The sequence below is a fragment of the Andrena cerasifolii genome, chromosome 1 (assembly GCF_050908995.1).
Source record: "Andrena cerasifolii isolate SP2316 chromosome 1, iyAndCera1_principal, whole genome shotgun sequence".
Taxonomy (NCBI): domain Eukaryota; kingdom Metazoa; phylum Arthropoda; class Insecta; order Hymenoptera; family Andrenidae; genus Andrena; species Andrena cerasifolii.
Genome location: NC_135118.1, coordinates 31,265,175 through 31,288,414, shown reverse-complemented (window position 1 = coordinate 31,288,414; position 23,240 = coordinate 31,265,175). Strand labels below are relative to the sequence as shown.

At 38.8% G+C, this 23,240-nt stretch overlaps 1 protein-coding gene across 13 annotated transcripts in view; it reads left to right on the top strand.

Annotated features, from left to right (window-relative positions):
• Nucleotides 1–23,240, top strand: part of Ae2 (anion exchange protein Ae2) — a 102,529-nt gene that overhangs the window by 56,130 nt on the left and 23,159 nt on the right. For 7 of the 13 annotated variants that reach the window (XM_076825129.1, XM_076825156.1, XM_076825165.1 and 4 more), the window contains 2 exons: nt 21,842–22,028; nt 22,552–22,633. In XM_076825129.1, the coding sequence (XP_076681244.1) occupies nt 21,842–22,028; nt 22,552–22,633 (269 nt within the window). Of the gene's footprint in view, nt 1–14,651; nt 14,810–14,895; nt 15,018–15,221; nt 15,240–21,841; nt 22,029–22,551; nt 22,634–23,240 lie in introns of those variants that run through there. The other 6 variants (XM_076825104.1, XM_076825115.1, XM_076825096.1 and 3 more) reach the window with 4 other exon arrangements.

Genomic DNA, 23,240 nt, shown 5'->3' with positions numbered 1-23,240 from the left:
CTCACCCTAGCTTCACGCTCATTCTTTCGCCTCTCATCGATCCCGGCTCCCCCGGTTGTGCTGAGCCATTCTGTGTTTTACGTTTGCCACGTTGTCGCCGGTGTGTTTGGGTTTTGAGTTTATTCCGGGACTCCAATTAACTTCTCTGTTAATCCGTTAAGCCGCGCGGGTCTTCTGTTATCGCGAGGGACCTTGAGGGAGTTCAGGGTCGAGTGGCCGGAGACTTAGGTGTGCGAGCCGAATTCCATTTGCAGAAGCGCGTCTGATGTAACGCCGCGTCGTTGCTTGCAGCTAGTCGCCCGCCTCGAGGATTAAAGAGTTAGCTCGGCGTTCCCTGCGGACTCGGGGCTCGCGCGCCTTTCACTCCTACGCTCTTTTCTTTGCGCACGATAGACGCCTCGTTCAGGGACACCCTTATCGGAACTTAGACCTCGCCTTCTGGCTTTGTGGCGCGCCGTTTTAAGATTAAGCGTTTACTTTTATGTAGTTTGAAGCATTCCCGGAATAGGGGGTTGAAGATTGGCTGGTGTTTATGCTTGAGAGGTGGGCAAAAATTTTATTCAAATAAATTTTCGAATAACAATGTTTAGAGAATTAACTTTATTCGACGCGTGACGAAGATTTTTTTTTATAACTTTTATTCGTTATTCGAGATTTTCATTTAAATAAAATTTTTACCCAACTCTGCTAAATTTTGGAAAAACCTTGCGAAATTACAACCTTCTTTTATGTTTCTATTTTGCTACATAAATGATTGTAAACTGGGATGAACCACTTTGCCGAGAAAGGAGTAAAGCGATTAGTGTTTTATGGAACGTAATATTGCGGAGGTGGAATTTTGAGACTGCAGTAAACGTAGATAATATCACGGAGGTGGGCCTTAACCCTAGATTACTAAACTACTCTGCGAGTGACGTTGTTACTAAATACTCGTGAAAAAAGAGGCTTTAAAATAAAACACCAATATTTTCGAAAAAATATATTCTTATTCAAGTAGGAACATAAATTTTATTTCTTTGGGCTTAACACTATTCCTACCACGACCGGTCAAATGACCGTTTTTAAAATTTCGATTAGAATTTCCTATATACAACGTAATTGAATCGCCTTTAAACTTCACGACTTTTCCTCAAATATACGTGTGTATATTTGATATACTTCTGAATAAAAGAAACTATATTTTTAAACTGTCAAATTGACTATTATCTTCATTTTATATTAAAAAATATAAGTTGTGCTAAAGACCGGTCTGGGTTAGGAATAGGTATAGGTGAAGTGTCGGTAGGAATAGTGTTAAGAGATCAGAAAAAAACTATAAAAAAGGAAATATTTTTTATTCAGCGCATTAGGGACACACGTTCATGTTATTAATCCCGGCATATTGGTTCATTTTCTCTGACTTAAGGGGAGGTTCCGGTCTAGAGCCCCAAAAATTAGGTGATCTTTAGGAATTAATTAAAGAAAAACTACTATATATAATTTAATGGGACTTTTTGCGTTATATTAAGGATGTCTTAAATTATCGAAATATATTTTTTGTTTTATAATTAATCCTTGCAGACGGCACTGGGGAGTCGTTAAAGTTAAGGCGTCAAAAAATTGATCAAAATCGGTGGGACCTGTATCCCCAAAAGTTATTATCAGATTCGACTGAAACTTTTTTTATTTTGAAGAATATACTTCTGGCTAGGGGAGGAACTAGAAAAAAATTAAAAAATGACATTTTTTGAGAAAATAACGACACTTGAAGTTTAAAATCAGTTTTCCCCTATATTTTTTCGTCCTTTCAACGCCTTTGAAAATTATAAATTTTCAATTTTTGTATTTTTTTCTGGTTTCCCTCCTAGCCAGAAGTATATTCTTCAAAATAAAAAAAGTTTCAGTCGAATCGGATAATAACTTTTGAAGATACAGGTCCCACCATTTTGAGAACACTGTTTCGAGAAAAACGCGTTTAAAGTTTTACGTGAGTGCCGAGCGGCCGGGGGTTACCCACGCATTTGCCGCTACTCAAATGCCTATAACTTCGGGAATTTTACGAATTTCAACAAATCCTTTTAAACACGTATTCCTAAAAGATTGAACATTCGAAAAATGAAATAAAAAAAAATCGACATTTAGACCGGAACCTCCCCTTAAATGGTCACAGAGCGCATGATTTTGTTTATCGTAATTTGTGTCGTAAATTTTACGACAGTTTAGTAATCCACGGTTAAAGGGTTAAGGGCGGGTGATCAGTGAGTGGTGAAATTCAGAGCTGGAGAATTTTCGAGCGGATTGCGATTACGAGAGAGCGAGTATTCCGATGCCATTTTAAGACGGTGGGGATGGAAAGGAGGATGTAGTGACCGAGAGGGGAAATAGAGAATTCAAAGGAGCAATGTGGTGGAAGGCAGATGAGGGAAGAAGGGAAGTGCAGAGGGAGATAAAAATGCGAAAGCTCGAGAGAGTAAAATCGGAGGGGATGGAGTGTTCAGGGGATGAAACACAGAAAAAAAAGAAGTAGAAGTACGGTGGGAGAGGGAGAACTAAAAATAGAGGTGGGAGAATAAATGGGAGGGGGTAGAACGGCAGCGCAAAGTAGGGCAAAGGGTATAAGGAAGGGGGTGAAAAACGAACAACAGTGTAAACTCCGTTTGATTATAAAATATTTAATCACTATTCTATAATATTCAATAATAATTCTGGCGGAGGGTATTTTCCTCGATCAGCTGAGAATTTTGGCAAACACTTGTCTCTATTCAATTTTATTTAGGCTTTGATACCTTGATAAACTTTTGTTTATATTATTCGAATTATCAACGATGTCATAACACAGATCAAGATAAGGTACATTTAATAACATAAAAAAAGAAACACATTTAAAGTAGGTATTTCAGAATATAATTGAGCTAACCTACACTTTTGGGTGGATTGACATTTGCCAGCCTAAACCACGTGAAAATTTTAATTCCACAATATCCTTCAGAGCGAGCTTCCAAAAATATCTACAAACTGGCAGCACAATTCATTTTGTTGATTTACGTCGCGCAACACCAATTCTCTTTGTATTCACGCATTCACGGTTATACACTAACAATACACAGCATAGGAATTACATTTTTCAAAAAGCACACCTGTGTACCTAAAAATCGAAATCAAAGCAATGACCGTAGAACGATAATAATTTCATTAGCCGCGATCTCAAAACACAACTTTATTATAACTGAATAATATTAAAAAACCCCGAACCCCCGAGAAACACTTCGCGGCGCACAGATTGGGGATCACTGTCATAACAATTTGCAACTAAACATGAACGGATCTGTGTATAAATTAATAATTCGGAACAGACTGCAAAATAATTCTGAAATGCTTGCAAACACTTTGCATAATTTAATTACCATCGCTACCTCTGAACTATCCGCATCCAAGAATACACCTTGCGTAAACGCGACAGGCGCAAAAAAAAAAAAAAAAAAAGAACGAGTAGGTATCGGCGGCAGAATTCCTCTAGCCTGAGGCCTGCCCCGTGTGCCTCGAGTTCGCGAGGAAAGCATCCCAAGGATCGCGACTATTCAATCAGAATCGGTATATGGAGCCGCGTCGTCGGAAGGGCACAAAAGCTTCTCAAGGAGGTCAGGTCGATAATGAGAGCACGGATCATCGGAGAGACGTTATTTTTAACGCTAGCTTGAGCAAGGTCTTTCATGTTCCGCTTCCTTCGCCGCTGTTAGAGGTGAAGAGAGGAGCCACAAGGCTGCGGAGAGGGTTGAAAGGCACCGCGAAGGGGACGAAGCCAGCCTCCCAGTCGGATTAGTTGCTGTTCGGGATTACCAACGCTGCGGGGTGAAGCAGAAATCGAATCCATTGGCACGGGGCGGTGAGCTTCCGCGGGAGGAATAACAGCGAGAGGAAGAAAAGAATATTTATGCGGGGGATGCTAGTGATGGGTCAACGAGCTCTTCAATCGAAGTGCCCGAGATTGGTTGTGAACGTCAAAGCCAGAATGAACAATAGGGTGGAGCTTATTTTTCAACTAAGGAAATATGATCTTAACATCTCAATTTGATCCTGTTTTTTATAAAAGAATAAAATCGGGGAGACTATGAGCACAATTGATCTATATTTAGGGGTAGCTGAATCATGGTGAAATTTCCAATGGACGTGATAATTATATGGAAGGGTTGAAGTAACACTAGAAATTTTTTCAAATGCATTCATCTGGTCTTTAAGAAAAATAGAAACTGAGGGAAGGTAGTGATCCTCTAGACAGTGATTGGAAAATGTGTTTCGCGTTTTCTATTGGTCGACGCAATTGGGGTATAAATCGGAAGTAGAGAGAGCAAGAAACTGTAAAAAGAAAGAGACAGAAATACTGATAGAAAGAGACAGGAATACTGACAGAAAGAGAGAGAAATACTGATAGAAAGACATAGATAAACGTTTAGGTTATGTTATTTCTGGTTTTGCTCCAAAAAAAATTACCAAATGTTCTTTAAATGTTGCACTTTTAAGCGCAAAAAGTTCTGTAAAAATATACGCTTCCGCTTCTTCAAAAAAAATTCACAAATATTCGCCTCTTTTCGACCGCCTGACTAGGCATAACCCCTTAAAGAAAGGTGCCACTGTGCCCCAGCTGACGTATAGTTAAGTAAAACAGTTAGTAGATTGTACCCTGATAACAGGAAGCAGACAGTGTCTCAGGTCGGAGCCTCTGTGAACAATAAATTTATTAAATGTAAATGTAATGTAAATGTATAAATTAAAATATGGCCATTATGAAATATAAATATGGCTTATTTGAGCTACCCCTAAAACGTAAGAATGTATTTCCAAAGTTTTTACATAGTTCTTTCATATCTAAGTGAAGAAATCGAGGTGGCAAGACTTATAACAGAATATTAATTTTATTTTAATTACTTTTAAGCTCCACCCTAATGAACACGATGAATATAAGGTGGAGCTTGCCGGAGCTCTCGAAAATCATCCCCAGGAGGGAATTTGATGGCAAAGTCTGTCTGTATTATTTTTGTAACGTTTTTATAGGGTGTAGGGACGCCTGGTTCTTCTTTGCTCATTATTCCCCACGAAGCTTGAAGGGACAGTAATTAATAGTTTCAAACGTTCCATTAATGTCGCTGGTGATCGATCGAACGTCGACGAGCGCGTCAACCGCCAGACCTGACCTATCGGAACACGATAATGGCACCCTGTCGCTTCCATCTCGACGTTCGACGAGAAATTCACTTCACTCTGACCGAGCCTTCATCATTCGAGTCAACTAAATCTCTCCCCATTGCGGTTTTAAAATCCACATCTTTTTATGCCGCAAAATATCGGTCCCCTCAGTTGCAAGAAGCGCAAGACTTTTTGTTAAGCTGAAAAATTTATTTTCGCCCAATTTCAATTGCGAGAACCCTTTAAATTAAACATCAAAAATTGATATCTTTCAAACGAATCGTTTGTCGCTATAAACTCAAAGTATCCAATAAATAATAAATTACATGTATTAAAAGAAATACATATTACAAAGTGATTCTCGGCACGCAGAAGAATGGAGGACCTAAAAAGTCTGAAACCGTAAAGGTTCCAGGGTTGGGCATTATTCGAGTGAATAATCTTCGACTAAAAATTTTGAATAAAATTAAGTTATTCGAGAATACTTAACGAATAATTTTTTTATACGAATTATGCCCAACTTCGAAAGGGTCCCTTGTTAGAACCCTTAATAAATAAATAAATAACAATCACTCGCACATCCCCTCTCTATTTACTAAAATCTGGTCGAAGCAACGAAACTCGAGCAGCGCTCTCGAATGTTCGCGTGCCGGGAGGAAGCTTCCATCCAGGGACGAATGACAAACACTGCATCGATTTTCAACGGGCTTTTCGGCGGAGAGGTCAGGGGAGAGGGAGACCGAGATGAGAGGCTGTGTGGTTCAGGTTCAAGGTCGCGGCAGTAGGAAGCGAGGTACGTGTGCGTGCGAACCTACACACGCCGAGGAGCCGCCTCGGTCGATGGGCGGAAGCGCTGTCTGTCCTTCTCTCCCTCGCTCCGTGTCCTCTTCCGTTCTCCAGAGGTGGTGCAGCGCCATCTCGGCTGCCTGGCAGCCACCCCTTTCTTCCCGAGCGCCTCGTATCGCCGCTGCCGCTCTCCGCGATTGAAATTCATTCATACCCTTTAATCTGACCGATTTTAACCCCTCGAAGGCTTGGAAGAGGACACTCGCTCCAGCGTGGAAAGCAGCCTCACTGGTATCTGCGGTGGACGCTTCCGAATTGGATGGCTTAACGTTTTGATGTGAATTTTGAAGGGTTCTGAAATTATTAAGCGTAGAACCACAGTGGGAATTTTCATATATCAAGCTTTGACTTTCAAATTTTTATTTTTTTTGTTGTTGTTATAAACAAAAAACATATTTTGTGAATTTGAGAATACAAAAGAAATTTCGGGAAGTAAGGGAATTTTTAAATATTCAAATTTGTATCAGAATTGGACATTAGTGGGAATTTTCATATATCAAGCTTTGAATTCCAAATTTTGATTTTTTTGATGTTGTTATAAACAAAAAACATATTTTGTGAATTTGAGAATACAAAAGAAATTTTGGGAAGTAAGGGAATTTTTAAATATTTAAATTTGTATCAGAATTGGACATTATTCGAAAAAAATTTTATCTCGAATAATTTTTTATTCGAATAAATTTTCATCTCGAATAAATTTTCATCTCGAATAATTTTTTATTCGAATAAACTTTCATCTCGAATAATTTTTTATTCGAATAAATTTTCATCTCGAATAATTTTTTATTCGAATAAATTTTCATCTCGAATAAATTTTCATCTCGAATAATTTTTTATTCGAATAATTTTTTATTCGAATAAACTTTCATCTCGAATAATTTTTTATTCGAATAAATTTTCATCTCGAATAATTTTTTATTCGAATAAACTTTCATCTCGAGTAATTTTTTATTCGAATAAATTTTCATCTCGAATAATTTTTTATTCGAATAATATTTTATTCGAATTAATTTGTATTCGAATTAATTTGTATTCGAATTAATTTGTATTCAAATCAATTTTCATCCGAATAAATTCGTAACTCGTATAATTTTTTATCCGAATAAATTTTCACCTCGAAGAACTTCGTTTTATTCAAAATTCTTAATTTATTCGGTTAATGCCCAACTGTGGTATAAATTCAAAGTCCCCCACGACTTTTAAAACTGATTAAATCGGATAATTAATCTCTGGCACAACAGAGGTCTGAGCAGCAGAGGCTAGAAGGAAGCGCGCGATGATTCTGCTCCACGGGCCGTCGCGCTTTGTTTTGAAAGAAAACTTGCGGAGGCAGGAAGATTCGTTTGCTCGGGAAGCCCATTGGTCCCGAAGGCCAGGTAGCGAGTTTCAGGGCCGCAGTGCATTATGCAATCGAAGCAAGAATCCTTCGGCGAGATTACCAGCGATCTATAATTCAGCTGCTCTCGTGTCAGTCAAAGTTATTGTCATGCTGCTTATACCTCGCGATACGCGGCGCCGACTTGGTCCGAAAATAACGCGAACCTTTGTAGGAACAGATCCCCGGATCGGTCATAATTCATGTCGCGATGCCCGTCGACTCGATAATTCATTAGCTCGCAGCTGCGCGCTCGATGTGACCAATTAATAATGCAACGGGTGATTTTGATTAGCCCTCGCAGCAAGACTCACCCCTAAGAGCGCGCGAGCACATTTCCAGCGATTACTCGAGAGCCGATCAATCAATAGCCATTCCTAGCTGCCTCTGCAAATAGTCGGGAGATAGAGTACTATCTGTCTTGCTGTTTAACGCGGTCTGAGCCACGTGTGCCATTGGTGGCCCACTATAACTATTCAAGGGGTGTTTTCACTGTAACGCCCCGTAGAGACACCTGTCGTTTTTTGGAACTGTTTTTATCACTAAAAAAATGTTTTTGCTGGGTTTAGATTTTTTTTAGTTAATGCGTGTTTTGAGACTACCAAGGGATGTTTCCACTGTAACGCCCTGTAGAGACACTTGTCGTTTTTTGGAACTGTTTTTATAAAAAAAAAAAATGGTTTTGCTGCGTTCAGATTTTTTTTAGTTAGTGCGTGTTTTGAGACTACCAAGGGATTTGTGTTATATTTTTTTGAATGCTTGCTTTCGCCAAAATAAGTGAGTGGAATATGCGCTGTAAAGGAAGACGCATTGATTGTGCCATCCTTTTTGGAGGAACCCTGTATCGGGGGGTGGGAATTAGGGTGGTTTGCGATCAGTATGGCTGCCTCTGTGGCCCGAACTAGAATCACGCATTTTCGTTGCTTTTTCTTCACATTTTCTGTTGCAAAATAATTATAAAAATTTAGCTGAACTTTGAACGTTAGCTATTTCGTTAATTCTTCTTTTAATCGAATTAAATCTAGTTCGGGATATAGCGACAGTCGTGCTGTTTATAAATCCCTTTGGTTTTGTGGTTGCAGATACATGGTTAATTCAAAATCGTCGCAATCGAGGCGTTTTTTTTTACATCGCGTATTACACCCACCTATTTTGGTGAAAGCAAGCATTAAAAAAATGTGGAATAGTTTTTCTATTCTCAAAGTACGTATTAATAAATGGAAGAAACTTCAATTTGGTGAACACATTTTTTTTCGTGACGAAAAGAAGTTCCATAGAACTGATTAGATTCGATTTTTGAAGTAAAGGAAGGAAACGTGGTGGTGTAACGTAAATGCAGGTCTTCTGTAGTTGGATATTGCAGTTTGACTTTTAATCAGTTTTAAAGTTCTATCGAGAGGCATTAATTCTACTGGGGCATTTAACTTGGTAATGGAACATTCTAATTTCTGGGTCAGGTGTTATCATAGTATGAAAATGTTCAAAGTGCTATCTATGCTTACTCACATATTTGATTATCAGTGGAAAAGAGGGTTGCTACAAGTGAAGACCCATTTTCGCGAATTTTTCCACTGAACATTTAAAAGTGGAGGAGAGTAAAGTGAAAGGAGAGATTAAACCAAAGTCCCCCCCTCTTCCAAATTTAGAGCTTAATGTAATCAACTACCCAGTACAGGTATGCCACTATTAGCTCGACATATTCAGCTCAAGAGTTACAAAATCCTGTGAGCCCTTAAATTTTCAAAATTGAACGCCTTCAATTTTAATATTTATTTATTTATATATTCATGTACGTGATAGAATCTCATGAGTTACAAGAGGAACAACAGTATTTATATAATGTAATAAAATTACAGTTAGTACCGAATTAGAATAGGATCCTTCAAAATTGCAAATTAGAAATTAGGAATTCCGCAGAAAGCTACCTGAACCCTCTGTGGTCACACCTAATATCATTTTTGAGCTACCATTTTCGCATTTTTGAATCTTTTAACTTTACAGTGATAATTGTACATTCCTCTTTTTCTAGAAATGTAAATTTCGATGTGTTGAAATTTGTAGGAATTTGAAATAATAGTTAAATTTAAACCGATAAAATTTAAACCGACTTTTTCCCCTTAAAATTCAGAAAATTTTTAAATTATATTATTAAGTTCTAGAAATGTACAGAAAAATCGAGAAAGTTTCGTAAAATTTATATCAATGGCAATCGCATTATCCCGAGAACGCGTTAAAAACACCAAAACTACCATGATCGCTGGACACTTGAACGAAATAGTGCAAAACACGGGAATTTCACGCCTAAATATGCTGCTAAAAAACCTCGTGTTTCAGAAACTCGTGTTAGAAGACGACGCTACAGCGAGTCAAATTATCTCATCCAAATGCCTCAAGGTTTCTTTTTAATCGGTTCAATAATTCTTCTGAAATCGTGGCCACCGTTTAGACATCTCTTATTAGCTGCGGTTATTAGCATGCAGACCGAAAACACGAAAAAAAAAAAAATTATTTTCATACCCTAACGAGCGTGTTAATAAAAGCCAGCAACATTTTTTAGAATATTTCACAATCCCTTCTCGTAAAAAATTCATAAAAATCACCTATTTCTCTAGCGACTCAACCCTTTAAGAATCGTCCGTAAGAATTCCGAGTGCATGGAAGAAAAAATTGCTCGAGAGCTCGGGCGGAAGGGAATGGAATGCCCATCGCTAGCCAGGTCGATAAGCGTGACCTAGGCCTCGGCCAGGTTGCGCTGGTCCGGCTCTCCCGTCTCCTCCAGCTGAGCTTTCAAGAGAGCTTTCTCTCCCCTTGCTGGCTGAAGCCACTCCACAGCGCGTCCCACCCCTCCGCGCCCCTTCCTCCTTTCCCTTCTTTCACCCTCCCGCGATTTCCTGCTTCTTTTCATCCGCGCCCCTCCACGGAGCCAGGGGGGGCTAAATTTCACGGCCGACCGACACTTGTTGCATACACCGCGTCGACCAATGGCCAGCTGTCTTCCCGTATCCCCATTTGCCAATTTCTGGGGCCATCCAGGCGCGCGATATATTTCGCTCTCCATTTGCCCCTGCTACCCGGGCGCAGGATCGAGATGGGTCCCGACGCGTGTCCCCGCGGTATCGAACGTCAACGTTCAACACCTGCACGGAGCAGCTTTTCCAATTTCCCGATATAGACCGTGATATAGACTGTGGCATAATTCATGGCACCGATTACGCGCTACGGTGCCCCGTCCGTTGCTCTATTTCGCGACGGAATTGTCCCCTGGCAGCGAGGGGTGCGCGGAGGGCATTAATTGCCCCCAGGAAGCACCCTTCAGGGGATCCGCTGGAAATAGATACGTCCGTGGCGGGCTGTGAATCAGAATACCCCTGGTAACTACGCGGAACCGTTCGCTCTGTTGCTGGATAGAGAATGGAGCGCCGACGTTTCGATTGTGGCGGGACATCATAGTGACGTATCCGAGTGTTTGGAATTGTGATTGTGCCACTGCTGGGAGCTTGGGAGGCTTGCTTCGTTAGGAGAGCTTAGGGATTACCATTTCGTTCTTGGTGGAGGTAGGGTAGACCGGGGGCGATTGTAACACGTTAACGCTATTCCTACCGACAGTTCACGTATACCTATTCCTAAGCCAGACTGGTCTTTAGCGCAACTTATATTTTTTAATATAATATATTTTTTAATATTATAGTTTTCTGATCTCTTAACACTATTTCTACTGATACTTCACGTGTACCTATTCCTAAGCCAGACTGGTCTTTAGCACAACTTATATTTTTTAATGTAATATATATTTTAATATAATATATTTTTTAATATTATAGTTTTCTGATCTCTTAACACTATTTCTACTGACACTTCGCGTATACCTATTCCTAACCTAGACCGGTCTTTAGCACAACTTATATTCTTTAATATAATATATTTTTTAATATAATATATTTTTTAATATATATTTTTTAATATAATATATTTTTTAATATTAGAGTTTTCTGATCTCTTAACACTATTCCTACCGACACTTCACGTATACCTATTCCTAACCTAGACCGGTCTTTAGCACAACTTATATTCTTTAATATAATATATTTTTTAATATAATATATTTTTTAATATATATTTTTTAATATAATATATTTTTTAATATTAGAGTTTTCTGATCTCTTAACACTATTCCTACCGACACTTCACGTATACCTATTCCTAACCTAGACCGGTCTTTAGCAAAACTTATATTTTTTAATATAATATATTTTTTAATATAACATATTTTTTAATATAATATATTTCTTAATATAATATATTTTTTAATATAATATATTTTTTAATATAATATGTTTTTTAATATAATATATTTCTTAATATAATATATTTTTTAATATTATATATTTTTTAATATAATATATTTTTTAATATTATAGTTTTCTGATCTCTTAACACTATTCCTACCGACACTTCGTATACCTATCCCTACCGCGACCGGTTGAATGACAGGTCTTTAGCACAACTTATATTTTTTAATATAAAATGAAGATAATAGCCAATTTGACAGTTTAAAAATATAGTTTCTTTTATTCAGAAGTATATCAAATATATGCACGTATATTTGAGGAAAAGTAGTGAAGTTTAAAGGCGATTCAATTACGTTGTGTATAGGAAATTCTAATCGAAATTTTGAAAACGATCATTTGACTGGTCGTGGTAGGAATAGTGTTAAATATCTCAAAACAAATGATAGGTATTAACACAAATTTTGGATATATGACGAAGAATGACATTTGGAATACATGTAAGCTTCGTGTATAGGCTGGTGAGTTACGTAGATGCTCGAGAGAGGTCAGGACTTGAGAAGATAAAGAAAACAGAGAATAGAGATAGACAGAGTGACGGTTAAATTGATTAATACAAAAATTAATTATATTGATAAATAGTGAGATCGAATTAATGAACCCAGTAGTACAGAATCTACAAGTGCAGGTCCCTATAAGAAAAGATCATATGTTGAGAGAATATAGAGAAGCACAAACATTTAATTGTTGATTCTCTATATTTTTAGGTTAGTGAAACACGTGGAAGTATGTATGTGATAATTATTTATTATGTAATTGATAATAAACCTCTATATTTTTAGACGAATCAACCTTGTGTTTTTGCTTAAGAAGGAATCCGAAATAATATCATATACATACATTCATATCCTAGCAGTGTAAATACATAATAGGCATGTATAGTGTAGGAATTAACTTTTCGGCACCCTAAAGTAACTTTTTCTTACTGATTTAAAATTGTAATATAAATACTCCCTTTGGCAGTACATGTTTTTTCTTCTTCTTTTTTTTAAATTTAATCTGGCCATCTTTAAAGTAATACTGATCGTTACTTATCACTTTTAAGTGTCTCATTAATCAGAAATTTATAATTTAAGTTCAAAAGCCTGGTCAGGGTCGGTTGTACCTAGTGTTCCTGATTTCTCGATATTTTTTGTTTCTCGAGAAATCACAAATGAGATCATATTGAAAAAAATATCGCAAAAATTATGTTTTTGGAATAATGTTGATAATATTTATCAAGAACACAAGAAAACTTTAACTAAATGATTATTCCTGTCTAATTTATACAAAACTTGTGTAAATGAAAAAATAGATATTAAATATAATTGGTAAATTTATTTATGTAATACAAAATTTGTACAAAGCGAAACATTTCTTTTTGGTTTTAAAATTTATTTTTAAATACCACAATACGTCTAATGTAGCGTCAACGAATCTATTTTTTTTTTGCAGCAGCAAAATCTGTTAGTGCTATATTTTTAAGTTTTAGAAATATCTATCTTGGCTGTTAAATGAAAAAATGCGTCTCTTGACCCTTTTGGAAGAAATTCTGGATCGTGCAAAAATTGTATACGGGCTACAATAGTCTTATCTCCTCTTTTCAATATTATAAATCTCAATATTATAATTTCAATATTATAAATTTCAATATTATAAATATATATTATAAATTATAATTCAATATTATAATATATATTTTCCCTAGACTTAAGTTTCTCGAGATATTATAGTATTTCTCGAGAAATAAGAAATAAGCAATTGTAAGATTTCTCGAGAAGGAACACTAGTTGTACCGCGACAGAACCGAATAGCGACAAACAAGATGATTAATACTGTTTTGTTTGCATGGAATCATATAGCACAGTACAAGCAAATCAAATGAAAAATGGGCGCAATGCAGTGAATGTAAGGATTCATCGCATGAAAAATGCACCAGCCAAAATTTCTTCTACCTCGCACCGTCACAAAATTATACTCGAAAAACGAAAAATCGCTGAAAATTTGGGGGCTGATTTCACCCCCTCGGAGTGTTTTCCCGCAGAAAAAAAATCGTTTCTTACATACTCCGACATGCTCTACAATCGTACAGAATTTCATTACGATCAGAATTTTCTGGTTCGATATGTTTCCTTGTAACATAAGCTTCTATCGTCAAGGTAAAATTAAATTCATCGAACCTTGTTTCTTTACTAATGGACTAGACTAAAGTATCAAACATTACATTTGTGACATTCCCTATTTCCCCCTGCCTCTTCAATTGCACACGATCTTTCACGATTAATAATCAAATCCCATAAACTGAACATTTTATAAGTATAAAACTCGACTAGGTTCCGTGAGTATCCCACCCCTAACAATACCTACCACAGCCCTAAAAAGAAATCTCAACAACCACTCCAGCCCTCCAAAACCGCATTGCAAACCTCCACTTCTCACAAGGATCCTAAAGTGACTTAACCTATTTGCATTGAAAATTCTCTCCCCCAACAGCCTCCCCCAGGAAGCCTCCAGAATTCACCCTCCCTCCGCGCGACCTCTCCCAAGGAGCTACACCAAATTACGTCACACCCAAACACCCAAAGTCCACCAACCCAAGAAGAACACCCCCAACGCCCCCTCCCAAGGACCCTTCCTGCTCCTGATGCCCCCACATCGGTCCAGCCGGAGGGGAAACTTAACAGGGGAAGAGGGTGGTCGAGAGGAGGAATCGTAGAAAATGGCGTTTGGCGCAGCAGGGGAGCCGGCTGGGTCCCGGGAGAGACGCGAGTCAGCCGGAGGGAAAGGGTAACCTTTCGCAGGATCCGTCTAGCCGCGACGTATGGGGTTGATATCGACCGGGGGTGGCCGCCCCTCTTCCCCCGGTCCGCGCGCTACCAACCCCTCCTAGCGACCCTCTGTCTGTTGGCCGCCCAGCGGCGCTACCCTCTCCGTTGCAGTTTCGGTTCTCGAGGTGCGGGCGCGAGCCGACCGGCCGGGTGTCACTTCGGCCCGGGGTGCCATGCCCGAGGCCGCCGCGAACACCTCCGGGAAGTCGTTCCTCCAGCGGGCGTCCAGCAAGGTTCTACGCTGGCTACGTCGCTCCCTGCGCTCGAGCCACCAGGTGACAACCTACCCCGTGACGCGCAGTGGCCTCTGCGCCCTGACGCCGCGAGCAACACCTGCATTCCCACGGACCTGCTGGCGAGATCGGCCTCCTCGTGCAACCGGGCACGCGAGTCGGTTAAAGCCACCTCGGGCTCTTGGTCCTCCAGCCTGCAGGCGTGCACAGTTGACTCCGCCGGTGAACTTGCTCCAGTGATCGGTACTCGGTAAAAATCCTTCGGTCCCGAGTTCGTGAATTCCAGTTCTTGGGGACTTTCCGAAGTCTCGGACTCGCGCTGTTGATCTTTGTCTTTGCGAGTGGCTGCCTTGTCGGGTATTTTCTGTGATCGGTGGTTCGGGCTCTAAGTGCACTTCGGGATTCGACTTTGGATTGTTAGAGCGGTGGCTTGCTGGTGAAATCGAGCAAGTTCATATTTCTTTCATTTCTGGTAAATCTTAACCCTTAACTGGTACACTGTTTTTGGCAAACGTGGCTGGTATACCGGGGTCGTGGCAGACCCCAAATAAAAAAAGACACAGATATTTGTAAAGTCGACATTAGATCAACCTCTATGAATATTTTCTTCTTAGGTAACGTAGAAAATAATAGAAGCGTAGAAAGTTGAACTGTTATTTTAAAATTAATTAGAAATTCAGTTTACAAACTCGGACAACCAAATATTTTGCAGCGAACCTTGCGTGCTTGGGGTCATAGCTGACCCCGGGATACCAGTTAAGGGTTAACAGTGAGTTAAAGGGCCCAGAAAAATGTCTGTCGGGAAATGTTCTACGCGTTAATGGTGATAGTATAGAATTTGATTTTTGGCGCTTGTAGTGGTTTCCACGGGAATGGGATTTTTGTAGACAGAGTGGAGTTTTGATGATGGCTCAGTTTTGCCATGTAGCCAGCGATATTCTTCGGTGTTGTGGTGTGTGTTTAGTTTCTTCTGATGAGTTGGAAAGGCACGGGTGGTGGTTTTGAGATGGAAGGTTGTGGAATCGTTCCCGCGAGTTTCTCGACGTAGCGAAGATCTTGGTGGTCCCTTCAAGCTCCTTCGATTGATTGATCAGCTCTGTACAGTGTCTTGGCTTTTCTCTGCGGTAGAGAGATTGCCTCCTGATTGTTCCTTCCACTCGTCGGGAGGAGCGACTTCAGTTCTGGACGTATCGAACCGTTCCTAACGTTTATCAACGTCGCGCTGCTGACTCGTCTAATCACTGGTTAATCTCCGCGACTCCTTTTGTTTCGTGCTTCTCCATCGCCCGCTTTGAATACTTCTCACGCGCGACAACACGATACTTCAACTCGTCGGAACTTCCTGATTCATCATTGAATGTCTATCGGGTCTCGGACCCTTCTCCAGTTCCCTCATGCTTTACTTTGGACTCTTCTCGAGCCCCTCTCGATTCGTGGACTGTATTTTGGGGGGATGGATCGCTTTCCCTCGCTCCAATACCTTAAGTCTCTTATCTCCGCTTGTGTTTCAATATTTCTCCTCTTTTATCCCGAACTCCTTCTGCCCTTCAAGATTAGAGCAACTCTCGGTATCTTACTCTTTAAGCCTCGGGTGGCGGATAGTTTGATCACACGTCGAATGGAAGGACCATCTTGACTTCGAATTACGCTCGCATTTCTGAATAATTGTTTTTTTTGCATTAGATTTCAATCCTTTTTTACATAAAATTTTTGTGGTTAAAAAAAAGACTGAATAGGTAACATATGTATTTAATTCCACTCACACACATATCATAATAATTTATTACAGTAGATTTCAATCTGTTTTATTTAAAATGTTTGTGGTTTTGAAAAAAATACTAATTATGTAACATATGTAATTGTTAGCTGACATAGGTTTCTTTATTTTTTGTTTTTGCTTCGGTGAATAATAAGCCCAAATAATTTTACTAAAATTCCATTCGCACACAGTTCAAAATAAGCTTTTACACTAGATTTCAATCTCTTTTATCTAAAATTCTTGTGGTTTAAAAAAGAAATACTAATTATGTAACATATGTAATTGTTAGCTGACATAGGTATCTTTTTTTTTGTTTTTTCTTCGGTGAATAATAAGCCCAAATAATTTTACTAAAATTCCACTCGCAAACATTTCAAACTAAGCTTTTACACTAGATTTCAATCTCTTTTATCTAAAATTCTTGTGGTTTTGAAAAAAATACTAATTATGTAACATATGTAATTGTTAGCTGACATAGGTATCTTTTTTTTGTTTTTTCTTCGGTGAATAATAAGCCCAAATAATTTTACTAAAATTCCACTCGCAAACATTTCAAAATAAGCTTTTACACTAGATTTCAATCTCTTTTTATTTAAAATTCTTGTGGTTTTGAAAAAAAATACTAATTATGTAACATATGTAATTGTTAGCTGACATAGGTTTCTTTATTTTTTGTTTTTTCTTCGGTGAATAATAAGCCCAAATAATTTTACTAAAATTCCACTCGCAAACATTTCAAAATAAGCTTTTACCCTAGATTTCAATCTCTTTTATCTAAAATTCATGTGGTTTTGAAAAAAAATACTAATTCCTTATGGAACATAGGTAATTCTTAGCTGACACAGTTTTCTTTTATTATTCTATTTCGGTTAATAATAGTCCCAAATAACCGTGTACATTTAATAGTCTAATATAACTTAATAAAACTGCTTTGTCAAAATGCACCCCGTATCCGCCAAGCGAAGCCTTTCTCAGCAATCCCGAATTTCACTTCGACTTTGCACTATTGACCCTCGCCAGCTTTCCACAGCTGATTTCGAGGCTGACCGATTTCGAGCGGTTCCTCGGTGCCCAGCGGCGTGACGTAATTCTCGGGACAGGCTCGAACACCCCCTCCGACAGACGTGTTTCGCCCTGGCTATTTACGCAGTGCGCGAAACGTGTGCACCGGAGTTGTCGACGGCCCTTCATCGCCGGCTGACTGACGTTTGGCGGTCATTAATGACCGCCCCGTCTCGCTGACGGAATTAAAACCCGCGTCTCGCGTTAATGGTCGCCATGGCGTGTCCCCCGTGCACTCGCTTCGCTGCCATTATCGTAAAAGGGTTCGGCTATAAACCGAGCGAGAGGTGCGAATAAAGCCAGTCAAAGGAAATCGAACGCTGACACTGAAGAAACACCCTTGCACGTCGATTCGCAGTAAATATCCTCCTGCGCCGATCGCTCCTAAACAATTTGGGTAATTCAATCGCGGCACTTGCCGTTTCGATGCAAATATCGAGAATCGTTTGAACCCTTGCGCCTGATTATTAAAATTACGAATTGAGAATTCCAAGTGGGGTTTTTATTAAAATTCCGATTAATTGCAGGGGAGAGTGATTGGGTACAGTGGCGCACTCAGGATTTAATATTGAGGGGAGCCGAGTTGAAGGGATGCAAATATTTTTAAGAGAGATATATTGAATGTAAATTTAATAGAATTTAGTGGGAGATTATACAGATTTATTTAAAGAATAAAATTCAAGTAGTCTTTGCTTTTTACAAAGCAACTTCTTTGGGGGTGTCTGCCCCTTTTGGGTGCGCCACTGATTGGGTGCCGTTTAACGAAGAGCAGGGCTAGCCCTTAGCGTGAGACTTTGATTGAAATTCACGTTGCATTAGGAGCGGGAGAGTTTCGGGGGTGCTTTGGTTGGAGTAGCGCCGCTGCGATGGGAATGTACGCTAGGTTTCACGAAAAACAATCAAGGTTTTTCACGCAAGAGAGGGTCTCCCGTACGAAACTGTTTCGTAATCCTCGTGAGGGACCGGCTCGAGTGCATCCTTTATCGAAGCGTTCGATTGAAAAACTCGATTCAAAGGTTCTATTCGCTCGGATGAACTGGACCCCAAACTTGGGAGAGTAGGGTAAAACTCGGGTAAGTCCGTGATAGTTTTAGAATTTGTCCATTAACTGCTATTATTTACTTACATATTCTGAAAGGGAGTCTGGGATATAATGATGGGACAGACATCAGAGAAATAAATAATAGGTTAACAGAATTTTACTAAGTATATTTAATTGAAAATATACAAAATTAAGTTGTTATGATATAGTCTGGTTACTCCGTGATAGTGCTCTGGTAACTCCGTGATAGTTCTCGCTAGCCCGTGATATGGCCATCAGCTACTTTTTTTTATATTTTTTTACATTATTTTATATGATTTTACATTATTTTATTTTATAGTATTTTATATTATTTTATATTACTTTATATTACTTTATATTATTTTATATTACTTTATATTACTTTACATTATTTCACATTATTTTACATTAGTTTACATTAGTTTAAATTACTTTACATTACTTTACATTACTTTATATTACTTTACATTACTTTAAATTACTTTACATTACTTTACATTACTTTACATTACTTCACATTACTTCACATTACTTTACATTACTTTACATTACTTTACATTGCATTACTTTGCATTACTTTACATTACTTTGCATTACTTTGCATTACTTTGCATTACTTTGCATTACTTTGATTTACTTTGCATTACTTTGCATTACTTTGCATTACTTTGCATTACTTTACATTACTTTACATTACTTTACATTACTTTACATTACTTTACATTACTTTACACTACTTTACATTACTCTACATTACTTTACATTACATTACATTACTTTATATTATTTTATATTATTGTTATTTTGTGCATAATCAATCGTTTCATGATCGTTAGATGTCCGAGACGTAAGGAAACATTGTTTCTGGTATTGCCCATCAAAATTTCTCAAACAGCGCAAGCAGAAACGCATTCTCAGGCACACGAAAAATAAGAATTTAGTCACTTTTCATAAGCAAAAATAACACTGATGCCTTATTGTATGATAATTTCAATAGTAAGATTGTTAAAGTATCATTTTACCATCACTTACCTGCAGTTTGAACTCTCTATTTATCTTCTAATACACATATAACACATAAACAAGCGATCGTCCACACTAGCACGAAAAATTTCACGAATAACGCGCTGCTGGAACAAAATGCTCTCTCACTCTATCACACTACCTTGAATTGACTAATTATTTTACCACAACATAAACTAGAAGATCAACGCTGTCTGTTAGTTTCTGTTCCATCTAAATTGAGTCAGACAATTTCGAGTTACAGATAAATGAAAAAGTATCACGGAGTAACCTGTACCACGAACTTACCCGAGTTTACCCTATTCTTTGCGTCATTCGTGGGAAAACGATTTTCCCTTCTGGTCTTCATTTGCTGTATAGCGGTGTATTCTGAGACACTTGGAAATTAATTTTCCGCCTTTCCACTTAGCTGAAAGAAAATTGATCCAAGCGAAAGGATTAGGGTTTTGTTCGCAGCAGTTTAGAATAATAAAATTGAAGAGTGATTCTTGAAAATACTGTAAATGCCAAAAATGGAATTTTGTGCTGCAGCATTACCATCGGCGCGTAGAACATTTTTCGATAAATTTCGTTTTTAATTTTGGCACCTTCACTGCTTTATATACAAGGGCTCTTCAATTAAATTTAGAAACTACTGGTGCTTTTCTTCTACATTGATTTTTCGCGTCACGTTTCTCCTTCGTTTTTAATTTTTCAAAAATTTCAATTCTCAAAGTGTTCATTTCTCAAAATTTTAAGTTACAAAATTTGCTCTTTTCAGTTTTCAAAATTTTCATGCTTCAAAATATCCACGTTTTCAAATTCTCATGTTCCAAAATATTCAGGTTTCAAAATTTTTATAGATTAAAATTTTCGCGTTTCAAAATATGCACGTTTCAAAATTTTCCTTCTCATTAATTTCCTTTCATTATTATTACGAAACACAGAAATACGCGCGCGAGTAATTTGGATGAGTGAACGCGGTAGCTTCTCGCGGAGATATTTGCGAATGGACGTGCACGCGTGCGGCGCGATGAAACCGATCGTTATATTTCCTCCTCGAATAAATACGCTTTAGCGTCGTTTAGCGATGAAAAGCCTACCGCTTATGGTATTAGCTTGTCGAGAGTAAACGTCGTGGCTCGCAAGTGTTGGCTCCCTCTTTGGAATAGATCGATATTATGCAACTGCCTTTATAGTCAACAATAATGTCATCCGCGGGATAACAGCTCCTTCCACGCGATAGACTTGAAAAATAACATCGAAGGCTGTTGTTCTAATTGAAATTTATCGAAAATAAATATTGAACGCAATAGGCGAAATTAGTAGCAACCCCTGGCAATTTCAGTCGCATCGGTTGATTTATATTCGATATCAGTGGCGCACTCATTATATAATTTTAGGAGGAGCTAAGTTGAACGAATAAAAATATTTTTAATATAAATTCAATAAAATTCATTAGAGGATTACAAAAATATAATCAAAAATAAAATTCAGTTTCATTATCTTTTGACAAACCCCCTTCTTTAGGGGTGCCAGGACCCCCTGCGTGGGCCACTGTTCGAAGTTGTTTTTCCAAAAAAAGTTCGCGTGCAACCGCGACCTTTATGCTCCAATAAAATCCCCAACAATAGCTCGTGCTACCTTCCGCGATTTTTACTGTAATCCAATAACTGGCCGATAACAATTTCAAAGTTGTAATCCAAAAATTACTGGAACATTTTGTGTTTATAAAAAATCATAGGGGAAGGAGGCACCTCGTGCTAGTAAAGATTCAAAATAATATCAGTAATAAAATTACATAATCAATAGCTTATAACAGTACATCTCGATAACAAAATTGAATTCGAAATCTTCTCACGTTTTACTTCTAACCTAATATCAAATTTACTCCATTAACACAGGACAAGTAAACCCGATGCTCTACTTACAAGAAAACCTTTAATTCCCTTTTTTAAAAATTTCATTAAACGTTCCTTATGTTCAAGTTTTCTTAACTCTTCGATGCTGCCACTTTAGGCACTCAAGCATACGTCGCGTGCGGAACCCCTTTAACCGTATCTCTTACACACAGTCGCCGAACGCCTATGGGCGTTCTGCGCACACGCACACTCACTGTGTACACTGACCAAGCGCAGATACGCGTCAATCTCACCCAAACTATTAAATTTATTTTATTCCCGACCAGGTCGACGGTCATGGCGCCGAAACGGGACCGGAACTCGACGAGGAGATGGAGAAGGTTTTCGCGATGGACACTGGGGAGAAGTTCGACGTAGCCCGTCTCGGTTCGCCTTCCGATTCGGCTGGATCCGATCGAGATCGAGATCGGGACCGAGGACCACCACCGCGATATGGCGATCGTGACTTTAATCGTAAGTTCCACTTCCTCCTCTCTCGTCGAAATTCTTTCCAATCGCTCGCACAACCGCGGACTTTCCGCGGCTTAATCCGCCCCCCCCCCACCCTCCCTCCTTGCATTGGCGGCTTATGAAACTTGAGTTATGGGCGAACAAAAGCTCCCGGCACGTAACTTCCAGCGACAATAATTCATTGTTCCCCACCGAGGAGTCTCGAGAACTGAAAATGGTTATGTAAATCGATTTTTCTTGCGATCCAAGGTTGGGACAATTCCGCCTCATGCTTTCTGGCACGTCGCGGCGGCGTTATTTTATTCTTGATATATTATTGCGGTGCCGCAGGATTTTCGTGGCCCCCTCGGTGCCTCCTGCGTTCCGTGTCGCGAAGACGACTGACGCCAATAGAATTTGGAAATTTCAGCTTCTGCTGGCAAATACGTCGTTGCTTCGGAACGCGGTGAATTTCGTGTGTACGATTTGTTATGGCGACGCTTTTGGCAGGGGCCTTGTTTAAGCAGCTGATATGTTTTTCTTGCAGAGCATCGAAAGAGAAATTACCCTCACCCGCACATGCCCCTGAAGAGCCTTCATTCCAGATCTATGCGACGACACCTCTCACCGTAAGTCTGTCTAATATCTCGCGACACATCGGTGTCTCAACGAATTGCTGAAATGCTAATTAAAGTGGATTACTAAAATCCACCCTGCAGGATTCGGAAGACAGTGTTGTCTCTTTATAAGTCGTTATAGCTCTAAAGTGTAAGAAACAGGGAAGCTATTTGGCTTCTCCTTCTTCTTTGCCGCGGCGACGGTGAAGTAGGTAGTGGGGGGAGAAATGTACTTGTAACGAAACAAGAGGCCAGGGCGTGTAACGAGACAACACTGTAGTAGCAATGTAACCGCGAAGAAATTAGGGAAGAATGTTTAACCTTTGGAGGGCCGAGCTGGAAAATATAGTGGCCACCTAAGAATTTGGATATTTTGCCGGTCGTTTTGGTGGTATATATATGCATAAATTTTAAGTAAATAAAATCTACAATTTCAGTGACAAAATCCTGATCCTCTAAAGGTTAACCCTTGTATGGAAATTGGGCCTTTTTGACCCAAAATTTAGTTATAAATTTTCATTCCTCCTTTACTACTGTATTATTTCGACTGAAACTCCTGCATATCTTTAAATAACTAATAACCGTCAATAACAAATAATTATAATTATATTTTTGTAAT